This window comes from Bos indicus x Bos taurus, chromosome X (genome assembly GCF_003369695.1).
Source record: "Bos indicus x Bos taurus breed Angus x Brahman F1 hybrid chromosome X, Bos_hybrid_MaternalHap_v2.0, whole genome shotgun sequence".
In the NCBI taxonomy this organism is placed as follows: Eukaryota; Metazoa; Chordata; class Mammalia; order Artiodactyla; family Bovidae; genus Bos; species Bos indicus x Bos taurus.
In genome coordinates this window covers 92,844,608-92,859,642 of record NC_040105.1, presented here as the reverse complement: position 1 = coordinate 92,859,642, position 15,035 = coordinate 92,844,608, and the positions used below count along the sequence as shown (strand labels likewise).

General features: G+C 36.2%; 1 protein-coding gene across 2 annotated transcripts in view; it reads right to left on the bottom strand.

Annotated features, from left to right (window-relative positions):
• The window catches only part of NRK (Nik related kinase), a 128,354-nt gene that overhangs the window by 15,366 nt on the left and 97,953 nt on the right, over positions 1–15,035 (bottom strand). For both annotated transcript variants that reach the window (XM_027533152.1, XM_027533153.1), the window contains exons 19-23: positions 13,947–14,283; positions 6,811–6,997; positions 6,215–6,370; positions 3,477–3,620; positions 1,419–1,577 (exon numbers count right to left, since the gene is read on the bottom strand). In XM_027533152.1, coding sequence (XP_027388953.1) covers positions 1,419–1,577; positions 3,477–3,620; positions 6,215–6,370; positions 6,811–6,997; positions 13,947–14,283 — 983 coding nt within the window. The remainder of the gene's footprint in view (positions 1–1,418; positions 1,578–3,476; positions 3,621–6,214; positions 6,371–6,810; positions 6,998–13,946; positions 14,284–15,035) is intronic.

Sequence of the window (15,035 nt, the reverse complement as noted above, 5' to 3'; positions counted from 1 at the left end):
CCTGCAATGTGGGAGACTTGGGTTCGATCCCTGGGTTGGGAAGATCCCCTGGAGAAGAAAATGGCAACCCACTCCAGTACTCTTGCCTGGAGAATTCCATGGATGGAAGAGCCTGGTAGGCTATAGTACATGGCATCACATATGTATACATACATGAAACCTATCCTGGGAAAGCCTCTTAGTATGCAGAATAGAAATGGTCAGTCAGGATAAAAATATCCTGCCACAACTCATATTGCTAAGTCGCTTCAGTCGTGTCCGACTCTGTGTGACCCCATAGATGGCAGCCCACCAGGCTCCCCCGTCCCTGGGATTCACCAGGCAAGAACACTGAAGTGGGTTGCCATTTCCTTCTCCAAAGCATGAAAGTGAAAAGTGAAAGTGAAGTCGCTCAGTCGTGTCCGACTCTAGCGACCCCATGGACTGCAGCCTACCAGGCTCCTCTGTCCATGGGATTTTCTAGGCAAAAGTACTGGAGTGGGGTGCCATTGCCTTCTCTGAACTCATATGATTCCAACTATCTCTTACCTATGCCACTAGTTCTGACTGATAGACAATTAGTAAAGAGGAAAGAAGAAAAAAAAAGGCTAAGAGTAGAGGGGATTTGCTTCAGAAATAGAAAGAATGGGAAAACATTACTTCCAAGTTGTTGAGAGATGACAGCAGGACTCTGAGACCCTGGATTTGTTACTCCATTCCACAGTGGATGGTTGTGAAGACACAGGGGATATGAAAACACACTAATCAGACAGGAAATATTTTGCAATTATACTCATGAATATCATAAGTGGGAATGAGAGCCAGCAGATAATTGATAAATTTTCTTTTTGACTCATGGTAAAGTTTCTTGGTCAGTATTAAGAGGGATTTTCCAATTTTTAAAAAAGGAATCATTATGGGATTCTATTTTATTGCTGCTCCAAGGAAAGACAATGTCATATAAATCTTGCAGGTTACTGAAGACACATTAACATTTATACAATTGAAGTTAAATAGAAGCAGGAAGAAACATCAGTTAATGTGAACTAATTAGAGTGAGTGGGAAGGGAAGAAAGGAGGAAAAGTAAACCAAATTTAACTTCAATAGCTATTTCAGTCAATCAATATTTTTTCAATAACAGCCATTATTGTGACATAAAAGACTTGAAAGATGTCTCAGAGAAATTTACTCATTTTTGTATTTGAAGTTGCAAATGTTTTCCTTTCTCTACTTTACCTTTCACAAGAATGTACTTCACCAAATGAAAGGAGGCAAAATTTATATAGCTGAGGTAAATGGCAACATATTCCAGTATTCTTGCCTGGGAAATTCAAAGGACTAGGGAGCCTGGCAGGCTACAGTCCAAGACGTCACAAAAGAGTTGGACATGGCAATGACTAAACAATAACAACAAAAACAAATGTGAAATGAGACTTACGGACACTGAAGTGTTCACAGCCTGTCAACTTATCAATTGATTTGCAGGCTTCTTCTGTTTTGAGCATTTCCTCTTGTCTTCTTTTACTTTCTGGATCATCGTTCAAAATCTTATTTCTCAGCCACGTCAAATGATACACTCGAAGTCTGTTCTTACGGCCTGATAGATAAGAAAAGACACAGTGTTTTAATTCAGTCTTTTTTCTTTTTTTTACATATTAGAAGAACCAAAAAAGGTAAAGGTATTTTGTCTTTTTAATCAAATCTTTTAATTAAAGTAAAAAGCAGTTTTAAAAAACTATACTGCATTGAGTTTCTCCTTTAGAGTTTGGAAATATGATAGCAAAGTTTCTTTTAGTCTCTCACTTCCAAGAAATAGCTGAAGTGTCTACCAGCTATCAATGTAGAAGTGAATGTACAATACTTCTTTGGAACAGGTTAAGACTACTACTATGTGGGCAACAGAATTACCATCCATTCATTTGTTCCTTAGCTTTTAATTTAAGCCATGAGTTTTTTGGGACTCAGAGACCTAGAAGCTATCTCTGGTAGTGTGCATATATGAGAAGATATGTCTGGTGTACTGATTGTTAGGCATCCTCAGCCAGTGAGATGGGTGTCTCTCTCTGTACTCTTTCATTCCAGTAAACTTACAAAGAAATCCAACGGTTTATTATTTTTTCTCAGCGCAATCTATCTTTAATGTTATTTTTCTAATTGTAAATCCCATCAAATTCTTACAGTTCTTTCAGAAAAACAAGCCATTAAAATCACACATTTATTTTCATATATAGTACTTTATAGTCATTTAAAGACTATAAGATTTCTAGGCCCAACATTAAGATTCTTATTCATGTAATCTTAAACATATTTTTAATCATTTTTCAGCAGTGTTAGAATTCAAGTATCTATATCTATTGTCATTCTGTTCTCAAATAACAAAGTTGAGCTCCAAACTATCAGGTATCTTTCTATACTAACATTCTCTTTACTATCTTATGCAAAAATAATCCACATTTAAGAGAAACTTCAGCAATAAAAAGAGAATATTTGGGTTAGAGAAAGCTGGATAAAAAGAAATCTGTTATCCAGATGTGCAGCCTGCAAGCCATCCAGATGTATTCAAAAACTAAATGTTGCTTCCATGTGCCTCAAACAATTATAAATGAATGGCCATGAAAAATGATTTAAAAAATCATGATACTTCGGTATATATTTCTAGGGGATTTTCTCTAACCAAAACTTAAAGCAACATTAATCATATTTAGGACTATACATAATCATTAGTTAATGTGAAATATCATTATTAGGTATAGACAGGAAGTATATAAGCACATAAAAATTACTGTGATTAGCATCATTTTATTCTATAGTTAAAACATTAAACATTTTTTTCCAATCTTTCAAGAGTAATTTTTTGCCTAAAGTCAGCATTAATGTTAGTGCTTTTCTGATACCAAGTACTGTTTAGTAATCACAATAATTATTAACATCCATATACTTGATCTCTCATATTCCAAGGTTCAGGCTCTGACTGACTCAAACTAAAAAGTTCTACTACTATGTGGGAAGAATAGAGGATCCATTCTTGTTACTAGCCCTATCTGTAGACCCTTATTATAGGGCTGTGGTAGGTACAACAGACTCTCATTTTTATCCAGTTATTGGCCTCTTTGTTCCTTGTTGCTTCTAACACATCACAGGAAAGGTATATACTGGAGGTTACTGTGGTGGTGAGTGCATGGGTGGCTGAAGCTGTGACTTCCAAAGTTGTGCATGGTTATTGACAGAAGACCTGATAGGATGCAAATGGCATGGTTTTTCCTTTCCCTGACCTAGTAGAGGTACATTGCAATCAAATATCCAGACATCAAAGGAGAGTCAGAAGTTTAAATTGTAAATAGTTAAGAAAATGCAAGTAGGAAAGCCTGGTGTCCCAATTAAAAATTATATTTACAGTGCTTTCCTCGGAACACTTTCACTTGAGAAAGTCTTTAGCCCAGTTTACAACCTAATTAATCTGCATAATAACTCAGCTAATTTTAGTTCTTAAACAAACCTGAGATGGTAATCAGCAAATTGAGTGGCTCTACAACTTGAATCTGACGGAATGGTCTTCTCTTTATAAGTTTAGTAATGTCTGCCTTTCCACTTCTGTCCATCAGATACAGATTCGATCGAGTTCCCAACAGTAAATTCACTCCTGTTCATATACAAAAAGAAAAGTGCTATATTAGCTCAGATTACATTTTTATAATTACATTTATATTAGTATTCTTGCTCCTCCAGTGAGCTGATCTATGTAAAGGTGATGTTTGTCATTTTAAGCTACTGTTGACTTCATTCTGTGTAACAGGGAACACTCTACTAACAGAACAAATTTATTTTCATTAAAATATAGAAAATAACACCTTCTGATAATATTCCACTGGCTGGTGTCTGGTATGCCATCACACAGATAGAACTTTGTGTATATGTTAGCACCTTTTAGTAATGTCCCATACTTTACAAAAATCAGTCAACTGTTTTGAAAGTTACTATTAAATATTCATGAGGCCTAGTATATATAGTCTTTTTTTAAAATTTTAATTATTTTTTAATTGAAGGATAATTGCTTTACAGAATTTTGTTGTTTTCTGTCAAACCTCAACATGAATCAGCCATAGGTACAAGTATATCCCTTCCCTCTTGTTGGTTTCTCATTCCTAACTATAACAGCGATTTAATACTTTTAAATAATTATATGCAAATTATTTTAAAATTGGGTGATTCTGTGTTCATGCATATATTAAAAAACTTATATTGCTGAATGTCTATAAAATTCGTTCCTATTTCATGTATTTACATTCCTATACTCTGTTATTTGTGTGCTGGCTCTATTCATTAAAATATAAGCACTGTTTAAAGACTGAATGAGAAGACTAAAATAGAAGATTCAACTAAATTTAGAATGCACTTCATATGGGGGTCAGGATCAAGACAGTGGAGTAGAAAGACTCTGAACACACCTCTTTCCATGGGCACACAAAAATTACAACTATTTACAGAGCAACTGTCTATGAGAATGACCTAAAGCCTAGCAGGAAGATTTTTGCAACTAAAGACATAAAGAAGGAGCCACAACAAGATGGGAAGGAATGACAGAGATGCAGTTTAGTAAAGACTCATATTCAAGAGCTGATGACTCATAAACAAGAGGTTCTGCCCAAGGAGTTTGGCATCCAAGATGCACATTGTGTCCCCAGCCCGGGGGTCTGGCACTGGGAAGATGAGCTCCTAGAACAATTGGTTTTGAAAATCAAGTGGGGCTTATTTTCAGGAGAGCTGAAGGGCCATAAGTAAAAGAAATTCCATTTTTACAGGGCATACACAAAATCTCATATGCTTCAAGTTTCAAGGCAGACACGGTGGTTTGAAAGGTGCCTGGGTCAGACCCACTTGTTGATCTTGGAGAATCCCCTTGGAGAGACAGAAGCAGTTGGGACACCCCTGGGGACTGAGACACTGGCAGCGGCCATTTGGGGCATCTTGTTCTACCATGATGACACATAATAAAATCTTTTATATTTTAAAATATAAAATCACATGTTATAAAAATGGGTTACTAGACATGAAGCTCATCTCTGGGTAGTTGCCTGACTGAAATGATAATGAAGTAAACTTTGCTTTCTTGTTATCTGACACATTACATTAGTAGAACTTTGAGGATGGCTTTTTTTTCTGCAAATCTGTAATATTTGCTACACTGCTCTATTTTTAATTTAAAATTCTGTCCCCTGTTCAATCATACATTAAGCAAAATCTATGAAACTGCAGGTTGGAGGTTGGCATTTATTTTGGATTTTTCACTTCCTTGCATTAATTTATTCTATTTCATTTATGATTCAGACTGGCTTGAGGTAAAAAACTGTCTCAGAATTACCAAGTGGTTAAAATTCTCCTGGAATAAAGGATTGAATTAGTCTATTAAAGTTAAGATATTATACAAGGAATTTTGTCTACAAATCCTCAAGATATTTTAAAAACAAGAACTTTTGAAGAAACTTCTTGCAATAATCTCATTAGGTATTATACATTGCATTCTATCACAAATTAAAAATACTAAGCTTGAATTTTCAAATAATTATAACCTAGTCCAATTTTATATTTTAGCAAAGTTAATTCAGGTTATAAAGAAAAACAGAATGAACAGGAGAGGGAGTAATTCAAACACCAAACTGCACTGAGTGAAAATAAATAAGCAAGTTAACTGCTCTCTCTGTGTGTACATACATGTGTATATGCATGTTTAATAACACATACAAACACACACACACACACATACATGGAAATGAGGAGGACATGGCAACACACTCTAGTATTCTTGCCAGGATAATCACTTGGACAGAGAAGCCTGGTGGGTTATGGTCCACAGGGTCGCAGAGTCAGATAGGATTGAAGTGACTTAGCATGTATGCATAATTGAAAACAGTTGTGCTTAGTCGCTCAGTCATGTCCGACTCTTTGCAACCCCATGAACTGTAGCCCACTAGGCTCCTCTGTCCATGGCGATTATCCAGGCAAGAATACTGTAGCGGGTTGGCATTCCCTTCTCCAGGGGATCTTTCTAACCCAGGGATCAAACCCAGGTCTCCCGCATGGCAGGCAGATTCTTTACCATCTGAGTCACCAGGGAAGCCCTGAAAACAGTTTGTCAATAGCAAATACATATTTTATATCTGTGCTTTTACACTAGTTTTTATATAGATAAAAATGTACTCTTTAAAACACAACTCAGTTTTAAGAAATCAAACTTACCCCACAAAGAACCACAGCAGATCTCAGAAGTGAATTCCTTTTCATACATATGGATTAGTGGTTTTTTACATTCATAAGAGACATATAATGGGTTAACATTAACGTCAGAGGGTCGCTTAGATGATTTCTCAGGTACTTCCACTAATCCAGCATATACTGTGAAGAGAAGATATTGAGAGAACTTACTAGTGTGTACACCATACGCACTTGAGTGTTTTTACAAATGAGACACAGCTTAGAAAAATTCCTTTTCCTTTATTGTATTTTATTTTTTATGGAGCTATCATTTCTATAATTCATAAATCATCAGATGACACAAATCAAGACAGAATATATTTCTGTATATGAATGCATTTCAAGTTACTGTGATTAGATATCAAATGAAATCCAGATGAGGGAGCCAATTTCTCAATTATAGTTCGAATTTAGGTGCTATAAAGATTTAGTGAAGAGTAGATTTTTTAAAAATCCATCTGAATTTATGTCACTGAGTACCAGAATGACTTCTTTTCTGATAATGAACCAGTGGTTTTTGACAAACTGTATTTAATATGGAACAGACTGCAGCATTTGAAGATTATATTAAATACACTTACAGATGGCACTGGCAAAGTCAGCATTTGCAGTCCTTTCAGAATCATTGGAGGGAGATGAGTGGTTGGCAGAGAAACCTGATTCTGTTGATACTTCTGATATGTCCACAGTGTCATTCTCAGCATCAGGTACTGCGGGTGCAGCACCTGGGGCAATGGCATTTGAGGCCTCACTTCTACCGCCTGACTCCTAAAAGATGATCAAAAATTGATATTGACTTTATTAAGAAATTAACAGGGAGAGAAATGTAAGATGCCTAGGGGTTACTTGAAAGAGGGAATGCAAATTTTGTAACATCTGTAATTCTTGATCCTTATAAAACCCACATTTACCAGTAGAACTCAATAATGTTAGCAGAAAAGAAAGAACTAACTTATAGTGAGACAACTGATGTCAGAACAGAAATTAATGGAGCACGAAATCCTCAGCTATATTATTTGGGGACTTAAAATTTGTGGAAATTTTACTATGCATCAGATATCCTGTTAGGCATCTTATTTACAGATTGTTGTGGATCCTTGCAACACCACCAAAAGTAAGTTTGATTATCTCCCTTTTACTTATAAGGAAACTAAAGCTTATTGAAGTTAAACAATCTATTCAAGGTAATATAAATAATTAGGGGGATTAAAGTTTGAAGCCAAAGTCTGTCTGATTCCAAACCTTATGCTTTCAGTTACATTATTTCAAACAGCTGCATGCAAAAATAAAAAAGTACTATTGTGCTGGATTCAATTTCATTTTGTCAAAGGACAAAGCTAATGATAGAAAATCAACCAACACAATTTCAAGACTGCAAAAATGCTTCAGTGAAGGTCTAGCTAGATTCTATTGACTTACAGATAAGAAATTCAAGGATAAAGTCACAAAATGTGACAGAATTTATGTGGGATGCCATATCCGATGGCAAAACATACCAATTCTTTTTGGTAAGCCTGTTTGCAAATAAGCATTTCTTTTATGTATAAACAGTGATTCTTGGCATTGATACAGTTATCCTGTCCTACCAAAAATTTGTTTTTATGACCTTTCCTACCATAAAAGTATTATATGCCAACATGTCCTTTTAAAATGAAAATGAAAGGAAGATCTATTCTCTCCGCAAATGTTTAAAACATTTCTTAAGATAACTGGAGATACCCAGGGGTGCTATGAAAACCATGCTGGGACATCTTGTTTTAATGTCTTTAATTAAGATAAGTAGGTAGGTAGGTAAGAGCTACCTACTAGGATGGATGAGCAGATGGGTAGATAGAAAGACAAGCAGATAGACTGACAGACAGTCAGGCAGACATAGATTGCTTTTTACTGATATTGCTTTCCCATTGGAAATCATCTAGGGAATTTCTTCCTACCTTGGAAAGAAAAACTTCCTAGGGAGTTTTTTTTGTTTGTTTGTTTTGTTTCTTTCCTTCCTTGATTTCTTTTTTTAATTAATTAATTTTTTTTTAATTGGAGGCTAATTACTTTACAATATTGCAGTGGTTTTTGCCATACATTGACATGAATCAGCCATGGGTGTACATGTGTCCCCCATGCTGAACCCCTCCCATCTCCCTCCCCATCCCATCCTTCAGAGTTGTCTCAGTGCACTGGCTTTGAGTGCCCTGTTTCATGCATCAAACTTGGACTGGTGATCTATTACATATGGTAATATACATGTTTCAATGCTAGTCTCTCAAATCATCCCACCCTTGCCTTCTCCCACAGAGTCCAAAAGTCTGTTCTTCATATCTGTGTCTCTTTTGCTGTCTCACATATACGCTCATCATTACCATTTTTCTAAATTCCATATATGTGCATTAGTATACTGTATTGGTGTTTTTCTTTCTCACCTACTTCATTCTGTACAATAGGCTCTGGTTTTATTCACCTCATTAGAACTGATTCAAATGCATTTTTTTAAATAACTGAGTAAAGTTCCATTGTGTATATATACCACAGCTTTCTTATCCATTCGTCTGCTGATGGACATCTAGGTTGCTTCCATGTCCTGGCTATTGTAAACAGTGTTGTGATGAACATTGGGGTACACGTCACTTTCAATTCTGGTTTCCTTGGTGCATATGCCCAGCAGTGGGATTGCTGAGTCATATGGCAGTTCTATTTCCAATTCTTTAAGGAATCTCCACACTGTTCTCCATAGTGACTGTACTAGTTTGCATTCCCACCAACAGTGTAAGAGAGTTCCCTTTGGCATTTATTGTTTGTAGACTTTTGGATAGCAGTCATTCTGACGGGTGTGAGAAGGTACCTCATTGTAGTTTGATTTGCATTTCTTTGATAATGAGTGATGCTGAGCATCTTTTTATGCGTTTGTTAGCCATCTGTATGTCTTCTTTGGAGAAATGTCTGTTTACTTCTTTGGCCCACTTTTGCATTGGATTGTTTGTTTTTCTGCTATTGAGCTACATGAGCTGTTTGTATATTTTGGAGATTAATTCTTTTGTCAGTTGCTTCATTTGCTATTATTTTCTCCCAATCTGAAGGCTGTCTTTTCATCTTGCTTATAGTTTCCTTCGTTGTGCAAAAGCTTTTAAGTTTAATTATGTCCCATTTGTTTATTTTTGCTTTTATTTCCATTACTCTGGGAAGTGGGTCATAGAGGATCCTGCCGTGATTTATGTCAGAAAGTTTTTTGCCTATGTTTTCCTCTAGAGTTTTATAGTTTCTGGTCTTACATTTAGATCGTTAATCCATTTTGAGTTTATTTTTGTATATGGTGTTAGAAAGTGTTCTAGTTTTTTTCTTTACAGGTGGTTGACCAGTTTTCCCAGCATCACTTGTTAAAGAGATTGTCTTTCTCCATTGTATATTCTTGCCTCCTTTGTCAAAGATAAGGTGCCCATAGGTGCATGGATTTATCTCTGGGCTTTCTATTTTGTTCCATTGATCTATGTTTCTGTCTTTGTGTCAGTACCATACTGTCTTGATGACTGTAGCTTTGTAGCATAGTCTGAAGTCAGGCAGGTTGAGTCCTCCAGTTCCATTCTTCTTTCTCAAGATCACTTTGGCTATTTGAGGCTTTTTGCATTTGCATACAAATTGTGAAATCATTTCTTCTAGTTCTCTGAAAAATACCATTGGTAGCTTGATAGGGATTGCATTGAATCTATAGATTGCTTTAGGTAGTATACTCATTTTCACTATATTAATTCTTCCAATCCGTGAACATGGTATATTTCTCCATCTATTTGTGTCCTCTTTGATTTCTTTCATCAGTGTTTTATAGTTTTGTATATATAGGTCTTTTGTGTCTTTAGGTAGATTTATTCCTAAGTATTTTATTCTTTTCATTGTGATGGTGAATGGAATTGATTCCTTAATTTCTCTTTCTGTTTTCTCATTGTTAGTGTATAGGAATGCAAGGGATTTCTGTGTGGTAATTTTATATCCTACAACATTACTCTATTCATTGATTAGCTCTAGTAATTTTCTGGTGGTGTCTTTAGGGTTTTCTATGCAGAGAATCATGTCATCTGCAAACAGTGAGAGTTTTACTTCTTCTTTTCTAATCTGGATTCCTTTTATTTCTTTTTCTTCTCTGATTGCTGTGGCTAAAACTTCCAAAACTATGTTCAATAGTAGTGGTAAGAGTGGGCACCCTTGTTTTGTTCCTGACTTTAGGGGAAATGCTTTCAATTTTTCACTGCTGAGGACAATGTTTGCTGTGGGTTTATCATATATGGCTTTTATTATGTTGAGGTATGTTCCTTCTGTGCCTGCTTTCTGAAGGGTGTTTTTTTTTTTTTTTTAATCATAAATGGATGTTGAATTTTGTCAAAGGCTTTCTCTGCATCTATTGAGATCATCATATGTTTTTTTCTTTCAGTTTGTTAATGTGGTGTATCACATTGATTGATTTGCAAATACTGAAGAATCTTTGCATCCCTGGGATAAAAGCCCACTTGGTCATGATGCATGATTTTTTTAATATGTTGTTGGATTCTGTCTGCTAGAATTTTGTTGAGGATTTTTGCATCTCTGTTCTTCAGTGATATTGGCCTGTAGTTTTCTTGTTTTGGCATCTTTGTCTGGTTTTGGTATTAGGGTGATCGTGGCCTCATAGAATGAGTTTGGTAGTTTACCTTCCTCTGCAATTCTAGAAGAGTTTGAGTAGGATAGATGTTCAGATCAGATCAGATCAGATCAGTCGCTCAGTCGTGTCCGACTCTTTGCAACCCCATGAATTGCAGCACGCCAGGCCTCCCTGTCCATCACCAACTCCCAGAGCTCACTGAGACTCATGTCCATCGAGTCAGTGACACCATCCAGCCATCTCATCCTCTGTCGTCCCCTTTTCCTCCTGCTCCCAATCCCTCCCAGCATCAGAGTCTTTTCCAATGAGTCAACTCTTTGCATGAGGTGGCCAAAGTACTGGAGTTTCAGCTTTAGCATCATTCCTTCCAAAGAAATCCCAGGGCTGATCTCCTTCAGAATGGACTGGTTGGATCTCCTTGCAGTCCAAGGGACTCTCAAGAGTCTTCTCCAACACCACAGTTCAAAAGCATCAATTCTTCGGCGCTCAGCCTTCTTCACAGTCCAACTCTCACATCCATACATGACCACAGGAAAAACCATAGCCCTGAACAGACGGACCTTTGTTGGCAAAGTAATGTCTCTGCTTTTGAATATGCTATCTAGGTTGGTCATAACTTTCCTTCCAAGGAGTAAGCATCTTTTAATTTCATGGCTCCAGTCACCATCTGTAGTGATAGGTGTTAGCTCTTCTCTAAAGTTTTGGTAGAATTCAGCTGTGAAGCCATCTGGTCCTGGGCTTTTGTTTGTTGGAAGACTTTTGATTATAGTTTCGATTTCCGTGCTTGTGATGAGTCTGTTAAGATTTTCTATTTTTCCTGGTTCAGTTTTGGAAGGTTATACTTTTCTAGGAATTCGTCCATTTCTTCCAAGTTGTCCATTTATTGTTATATAGTTGCTGATAGTAGTCTCTTATTATCCTTTGTATTTCTGTGTTGTCTGTTGTGATTTCTCCATTTTCATTTCTAATTTTGTTGATTCTTCCTTGATTTCTTACCATAATTATTGTATACCTACCATAACCCAAGCCTGAGGTTGGACCCTGGGACTGGATGAGTAGGTGAAGAACAGTTGTCAAGGATGGATTAAACATAGTATGAGTTGGGTCATGAAGGATGACTAGTTCAAAAGCAGAGAAGAGGTAAGGGGAAGCCATATAGACAGAGAAAATTTCTGGCATAGGGTCATTAATTCATGAAAGAGCAAGGCATCTTCTAAGTTAGTTTGTATGATAGGACAATGGGCTGGGGAAGTAAATTGGCATGATAATTCTTCTGTCTGGAATCTCAGCTCTGTTTTCAGATATCCAATACTCCACATTTGTCAAGAACTATTTCAAATAGCACATGTTTCAAGAAATCTTCTCTGTGATAATTCCTATTTATCTACCATCTGTGAAGCTATTTGAGTATTTTAAAACTTACCTATAAAGTCAGTAAATGTTTTTTGAATGTCAAAATCATTGTCTAAACACAGTACATTACTTCCGTTTAAATTGTCTGTGTTAACAGTTCCTCAAAAAGTTAAAATACAAGCTAATAATTCCATTCCTAGGTATACAGATCAAAGAACTAAAAACCGCAGATCCAACAACAGATACTTGTACAGCAATGTTCACAGCAGCCAAAGATGAAAATGACTCAAGTGTCTATCAAAAGATGAATGGATAAAAAAAATGTGATGTATTCATACTATTTATTAAGCCTTAAAAAGGAAGGAAATTCTGATATATGATGCTAAATGGATGAACCTTGAAAATATTATGCTGAGACAGACAGAAAAAGACAAATATTGTGTGATTCTGCTCATATAAGGTACCTATACAAAAGTAGAATGGAGGTTATTGGGAACTTTGGAGGATAATGGGGAGTTTATTGTTTGAGGTGATAAAAAATCTCCAGAAATTACTAGTATTAATGGTTGTACAACACTGTGAATGTACTTAACTCCATTGAACTGTACACTTAAAAATAGTTAAAATGTGAAACTTTCTGTTACGTGTATTCTATCACAATAAAAATCTCCCAGAAAAAATGTATGTATTAAGAGACACTATCCCAAGCATATTGTTCATGGAGTTCTCCATTTTTCCTTCTCCATTTCCTTCTTCATTCCCTTCTCCATTTGCCATTTCCTCTTGATGAAAGTGAAGGAGGGGAGTGAAAATTCTGGCTTAAAACTCAACATTCAAAAAACTAAGATCATGGCATCTGGTCCCATCACTTCATGGCAAATAGATGGGGAAATAATGGAAACAGTGACAGACCATTTTCTTGGGCTCAAAAATCACTTTAGTGGTGACTGCAGCAATGAAATTAAAAGATGCTTGCTCCATGGAAGAAAAACTATGACCAATCTTGACAGCATATTGAAAAGCAGAGACATTACTTTGCCGACAAAAGTCCATCTAGTCAAAGGTATGGTTTTTCCAGTGGTTATGTATGGATGTGAAAGTTGGACTGTGAAGAAAGCTGAGTGCAGAAGAATTGATGCTTTTGAACTGTGGTGGTGGAGAAGACTCTTGAGAGTCCCTTGGACTGCAAGGAGATCAAACCAGTCAATCCTAAAGGAATCAGTCCTGAATATTGATTGGAAGCACTGATGCTGAAGCTGAAACTCCAATACTGTGGCCACCTGATGTGAAGAACTGACTCATTTGAAAAGACCCTGATGCTGGGAAATATTGAAGGCAAGAGGAGGAGGGGACAAAAGAGGATGAGAAGGTTGCATGGCATCACCGACTTGATGGATATGAGTTTGAGTAAGCTCTGAGAGTTGGTAATGGACAGGGAAGCCTGGTGTGCTGCAGTCCATGAGGTCACAAAGAGTTGGACATGACCGAGTGACTGAACTGAACTGATCCCAAGCATATGATCTGAGTAATAAAGGTGGACAAATAAGATATTTTTGTTCTTGGAAGAAAATAGGAAGCATCCAAATTAGAAGAAATAAAGATGTATCTACAGATATAATTTAAAATGTTAAGACTTTGGAATAGAAGTTTAAAATATATTTGTAATGGCTGGAAATGAGACATATCACATGAATAAATGCATTTACAAAGAGATGAATTCATTCTCCTTTTCAAATGGTGTATTACCTCTAGTTGATGTTCAAATTCCTGGAATACTGGTCTCTCCAATATTGGATCATCTGTCTCTGAGCAATTTTCTCCTCCATTCAGTTCTTGGGCTTCACTTGCTTCATTGGTTCCACTGACTCCCTCATTTCCATTACTCTCCTTGCCTCTTCTTCCACTGCCTACATTCGCTGTGTATTCTTCATGGTCTCCAATGGCTGCACTGTCCCCACTGGCTGCACTTCCTCCATGGCTTCTATTAACTCTCTGACTTCCATAGCTGCTGAAAGATCCTTCTCCTCTATCACTTCCATCTTTACCATCTTGCTTGTAGCTTCTGCCTCTGCCACAGCTTGGCCTGATAACAAGATTCAGTTAATGATAGAAAGTCACCCAACGAAAATAAATGTCAACAAATAAAACAAAATTAGGTTGACTAACACATATGTATCATCTCCAGGCATGTTTTTGCTCTATGTGAACACTACTGGTATGATATAGATATGAAAAATGTCCCTATGTCCTGTCAATCTTAATACTGAATTAACATCATAGTCACCATCAACTCCCTGGCTACATTTGCATGACAGATGGAAAAGGATGTATTAGGAACATGTATTAGGTTAGCAGTAATAATATGTTTTTTTCTTAAATCATAGATTATTTCATACATTAGCAACTTCACAGCCACATGAATGATCAAGCCCATATTTTTGGCTCAACCATAACATATTTGAATATTTCTTATATTTAATTTATGTTAATTTAAACACATGCCTTGATCTTCTAACATGTGTATCATCCATTCTGCAACAGATTTTCATTGATTTTTCTACTACTATCACCAGGAAGTTTAGTAATATAGATCTCATTTAGTTAATATAGTCACTTAATTACTTGCTAGGACCACCAAGCTTAGCAAAATGTCTCAATAATCTTTTGCATAAGAGACAACATAAATAAGTAACTATGATAATTCTAAAAGCAAATGAATTTGAGATCAGAATTCCTGGTAGTTTTCTTGGTAAAAAAAAAAAAAAGAAAAAATGTTGAATAATCTGTAGTCTGTTCTGTCATATAAAGCCTTGGTAACAGTTGAAAATTAACAAA